Genomic DNA, 4,481 nt, shown 5'->3' on the forward strand with positions numbered 1-4,481 from the left:
CCTGACTTCTACCTTACTAGCTCAGTAAACTGTTTCCTAATGAGTTTATGTAGTTCAGTCTCTAGTTTCAGTCTTCTTCCATACAGCACGATGTTCATTTAGTAAATGATCCATAAAGCAGGGTATGCTTTAGGGCGGGGCTACCTTGTGATTGACAGCTCAGTCTCAGTGGGTCCGTCCAGCTCAACGCACCAAACTCTGTTTTAGTGAACTTGTTTCGCCATTGTTTCCTTCCCTGGGCTTACGGGAACATTAGACTACATCCTGTAAACCCCTTGTAATTAGTTTGTAGTATGGAATTCAGGCACAGTTTGGGTTTTTTATTGGTTGCACTATAAAGATGAAATTAAATTGAGACATTCTGTAGTTGATGAAGTGGATTTATTGACAATAAAAAGGCTCCATGCAGGTCTTCAGTACTGCAGCAAAGTCTAAAAGATAAAGAGTAAGAAATATAGCCACATAACATTTGGAAATAAACATACTCCTCTTTCATGTTATTAATGTTTTAATCTGGAGCTCTTTTAGATTTAAGAGCATAAATGACATAATGTGACAAGGACTAAAAGTTAATTGCTTTATTGTGGAAAATATCTCCTGTAGAGTTCCAAAGACTTTCCAGTAACACTTTAAGACATTTTTATGTTGTTCTTTCTTTAATTTCTCGCCCATCTCTATGTCACATGCAACTGAACTCTGAAGGGAACTCACGTCAGCGATCCACTTGGTGAAGGAGGAAGTGCGTGTGAACACCGTGGGCTTCATGAGGGTGTTGCATCCTCGGGAGGAGACAAAGCTGGTCACGCCCTGCACGTACCACCGGTTATCACTACCCAGACAGTTCAGGGGGCCTCCTGAATCTCCCTGCAGGGACAGACAGAAGAAGAGTGAAGGCAACAGGGCGTTACAGAGTGAACCTGTATTGTGTTGTGATGAGGGGAGCGGTGCGTACGTGGCAGCCAGAGCGGATGTCACCACCAGCACAGATCATTGTGGGCTTCACAGTGCTCCCCCACCAGCTGCTGGTGCTGCAGACGCTGTGGCCAACCACAGGAAGGAGAGCCTGCTGGAGCTTGGAGGCGATGGGACCACCGCCTGCAAGAAGGGCAGAAAAATGTAAATCTCAGAATACGAAGGGACGCTCATGTTAGTTTCCAAAGTATTTCTCCAAAGTTCTCCGTAGTCCTGTCTTTTTTGGATCATTACAGTCACATTAGATTGATCAGAATCACAAGGACACTTACTATAGAGTCTTCCCCAGCCGGTGATGTAGCAGGCACCATTATGAGGAACAATCTCTCCACTGTCCGGCACACAGGAGGGCTGCACCTTGTCGTTCAGAACGACAGGTGAGGCCAGTTTGATCATCGCAATGTCATTACTGAGCAACAAGAAAATCATGTTAGAACATACATTAAACCCAGACACACAACGTAGATTATTTTCTTAAGGGGAAAAGGAAAATTTGTTACATGAACTGTTGAGTTATAACATGTTTATTAGACAAAGTCACCAAAATAAGTCTACCAATAACCAAAACCTTTATAAACCGCAATATATTTTTATATTTTAGAGGTGTGTGTTTAGAGTTTGGAGTCTATCTGCTTCCAAATAATATTAAACTATGGTAAATAAAAAAAAAAAACAATAAAAAGACAATAAAATTGGAATCTCAATAATAATAATAATAAAAATGATAAAACAGGTTGGAAATAAATTGGACATACATTTGCGTGTCATCTGCATAACAGCAACCAAAAATATAAATGAATGCAGGTCCAAGTTTGTTTGAGAAATGTCACTGTCCTGTTTCCTGTACAGCTGTAAGGAGGAATCGCACTCTTACCCACAGGACAGGCAGTTATCGTCCCAGCCGGGGTGAACCACGATCTTCTCCACACTTCTAATCTGCTCATAGCCTTCCTCCTTGGTGAGGTCGTACTCGCCCATCACCACACGGTAGGTACGAGGTCTGACACACATAAGCAGACACACACACTTTAGATAAAACCCTTCATTCTTGAGATAAACCCGGAGGAAAGTTATCCGTGACCCACCCGATGCAGTGTCCAGCAGTCACGACCCAGTTGGGACTGAGCAGAGTGCCTCCACAGGTGTGACGGTACGTGGAGCCGCTCAGATACTGCAGAGAGATCTGTGAGGCGCATCGAGAGAGAGAGACGCTTTAGAGCCAAACATTGCTTATAGGTATTAAGTAACTGTTATTTAATCAATAAAGTTATTAGAGTCTTGATCCTGATCTGTTTTGAAAGGAATTTACTACCAAAAAGTCAAAATTAGTCAAATGTTTTTACACTATTATGCATTCCTGTTATAAGCAGCTGTGTTATTATTATTGTGTTATTATAGTTTAGAGAAATGAGCGTATTTTGGAGTACTTTAGGAGGTACACAAGAACAATGTTAATCAAAAAAATATGAATCATGCATAATTCCTAAAATATTTAAACTATATTAAGTTCAAAATGTAAGTTGGATAAATTGTATTTTATATTCAATATTCTCAGTTTCAACGTAATCACGTTCACAGTGATGTCGACTGTGAGCAGGAAGCCAGGTTAATATTAACTGATGAAAATTAAGAAAATGGATTTGTGGTTGAAACATGGCAGCACTGAAAACCAGAGACGTATCCAGAGGCAGGGCCTGGTGTGGCATTGGCCAAGTGCCACCCTGTTATCCTTCCCTCTTCCACTCCAAGCTGTTTTTCAGAGGCTGTAGCGGGCTCTGTTTTAGAGTAGATCCTGGTATCATACAAAACTAGATGACCTAACGCATCCATTGTCCGTCATGCTAGCATGTCGGGAAGGGGGCTAAATACATACAATACATACATACAATATAAAATGCTCCATGGCCATTTGAAAACCTGACCTGACCTCAAGATATCTTAGTAAAAAATGGGTTTCTATGGTTACCCACAAGTCTCCCCTTTGCAGACATGCCCACTTTATACTAATCCCGTGCTGTTTGTTTGCATGTGTGCACACTGATGGTGCAGCGCTGTACTGCACCTCTTTACATTAGCTTTTTTAACATAGCAAACATATTTTTTGCGCTGGTCAGGGGGTACTTGGCAGAAAAGATATTTCAAACGGGGGTATATTATATGAAAGAGTTTGCTGGTATAAAACAATCAGACAAATTTAAAGAGAAAGCTACATTAAGAGATATGACAGATGAGGTGATAACGATTTGGGAACTGCTATACATTTCACATTTATTCTTATCAACTCACCTGCCAGGGCCAGCTGTAGGGAACAGCATCTTCCCCGTTGACAACACGGCCCAGGGGCTTATGGATGGGTGTGCCACACCCGTAAGCTGGGCCACACAGAGAGAGAGGGGAAGTTACAAAGGCAGATTCAGCTCAGCTCTGACACTTAAATCATTTTTTACCTCAGCATTCCATACTTTTCTCAGTATTTGGGTTTCCAAAAACACTTTTAAAGATTCAACTCACTGCCATATAAAAGGAAGAAAGAAAAATTAGAGGCTTGATCCATCCATCATGATCAGTGATAGAAAAGGGGTTCCTTAAGGAAAAGGGTTGAGAACCACCGTTCTAGAGCATCAAATGTAGATTAATCTGCCACTGTTTAAATTAAAGTACATATTACAGAGTTTTTTAAGATTTTTTGTCTTCAGGAGGAACCAATGAGCTTGGGGCTGAGAGACACAGACAAAGTAGGGAAGTCAGAAAGTACTGAGAGACAGACTAACGTGTCAATGTTTCTGTGAAAAGAAAAATACAAAAGAACTGTGGTACAGGTAGAGAGCCCCCTTTTTAAATAACCTAGATGAGACTCACCGTAGGCAGCAAACAGCAGGACAAGACCCACTTTCATCATGATTCCTCAGAGTGGACTGTCCTGAGTGTGTCGTATGGCTTTTATACTCTCGAAATTGAACAGTATTCAGACACACACACACACACACACACGGCCCAGCCTTTACCCTGGGAATCTACGTTACCTACTGCACCTGTTTCAGCTATCCTTACATAACCCCCCAACCCCAGAGTCAGAACAAATCAGCAAGTCTATTACTATATATACTATAATTTAATGGAGCATTGCTTTTGGTACTGGCCCTGAGGGAAAAACTTTTCCTTGAAACAATCTATATAACTATATTTGATGTTTTTATAATTAAATACAAGTTTCCTCAACTTGAATCAATCCATTTGTTAAGCAATCAACAAACACATTTTCTATTATTTTTGTTCGTATCCATGATCTGTTCTTTTTTTGTTAGTACCCACCAATTTATGAGATGTTTTCTTATTTTTTATTCTTAGGTCAGAGAATATTTTACAAGTGGTTGGGAAAATTCCTACTAAGATAAGAATGAAACATCTGGTTTTCACGAACACAAGGAAAAATGTGTTTTAAATTTGAGGAACATGAAAAAAGGCTTGAATATCAAATAATTAAATTAGATTATATGTTTTATAGTGAT

General features: G+C 40.2%; 1 protein-coding gene across 1 annotated transcript; it reads right to left on the bottom strand.

The window, feature by feature from the left end:
- Positions 1–359: 359 nt before the first annotated feature.
- LOC127350525 (proproteinase E-like) lies at positions 360–3,928 on the bottom strand. The gene is made up of 8 exons (XM_051377236.1): positions 3,832–3,928; positions 3,259–3,344; positions 2,058–2,155; positions 1,847–1,972; positions 1,245–1,381; positions 953–1,095; positions 712–864; positions 360–431 (listed from the first exon to the last, which is right to left on the bottom strand). Exons 1-8 carry the CDS (start codon positions 3,869–3,871, stop codon positions 414–416), a joined length of 801 nt encoding a protein of 266 aa, XP_051233196.1. The 5' UTR covers positions 3,872–3,928; the 3' UTR covers positions 360–413.
- Positions 3,929–4,481: the final 553 nt, after the last annotated feature.

This window comes from Dicentrarchus labrax, unplaced genomic scaffold, assembly GCF_905237075.1.
Source record: "Dicentrarchus labrax unplaced genomic scaffold, dlabrax2021, whole genome shotgun sequence".
Lineage (NCBI taxonomy): Eukaryota > Metazoa > Chordata > Actinopteri > Moronidae > Dicentrarchus > Dicentrarchus labrax.

Excerpts from the sequence above, each read along its gene's own strand:
- LOC127350525 (XM_051377236.1), bottom strand. The coding sequence starts at position 3,871 with ATGATGAAAGTGGGTCTTGTCCTGCTGTTTGCTGCCTACG. Across the intron at positions 3,345-3,831 it reads CCTGCTGTTTGCTGCCTACG|CTTACGGGTGTGGCACACCC; the intron begins GTGAGTCTCATC and ends TGTGTGGCCCAG. Across the intron at positions 2,156-3,258 it reads CCTACAGCTGGCCCTGGCAG|ATCTCTCTGCAGTATCTGAG; the intron begins GTGAGTTGATAA and ends TGCGCCTCACAG.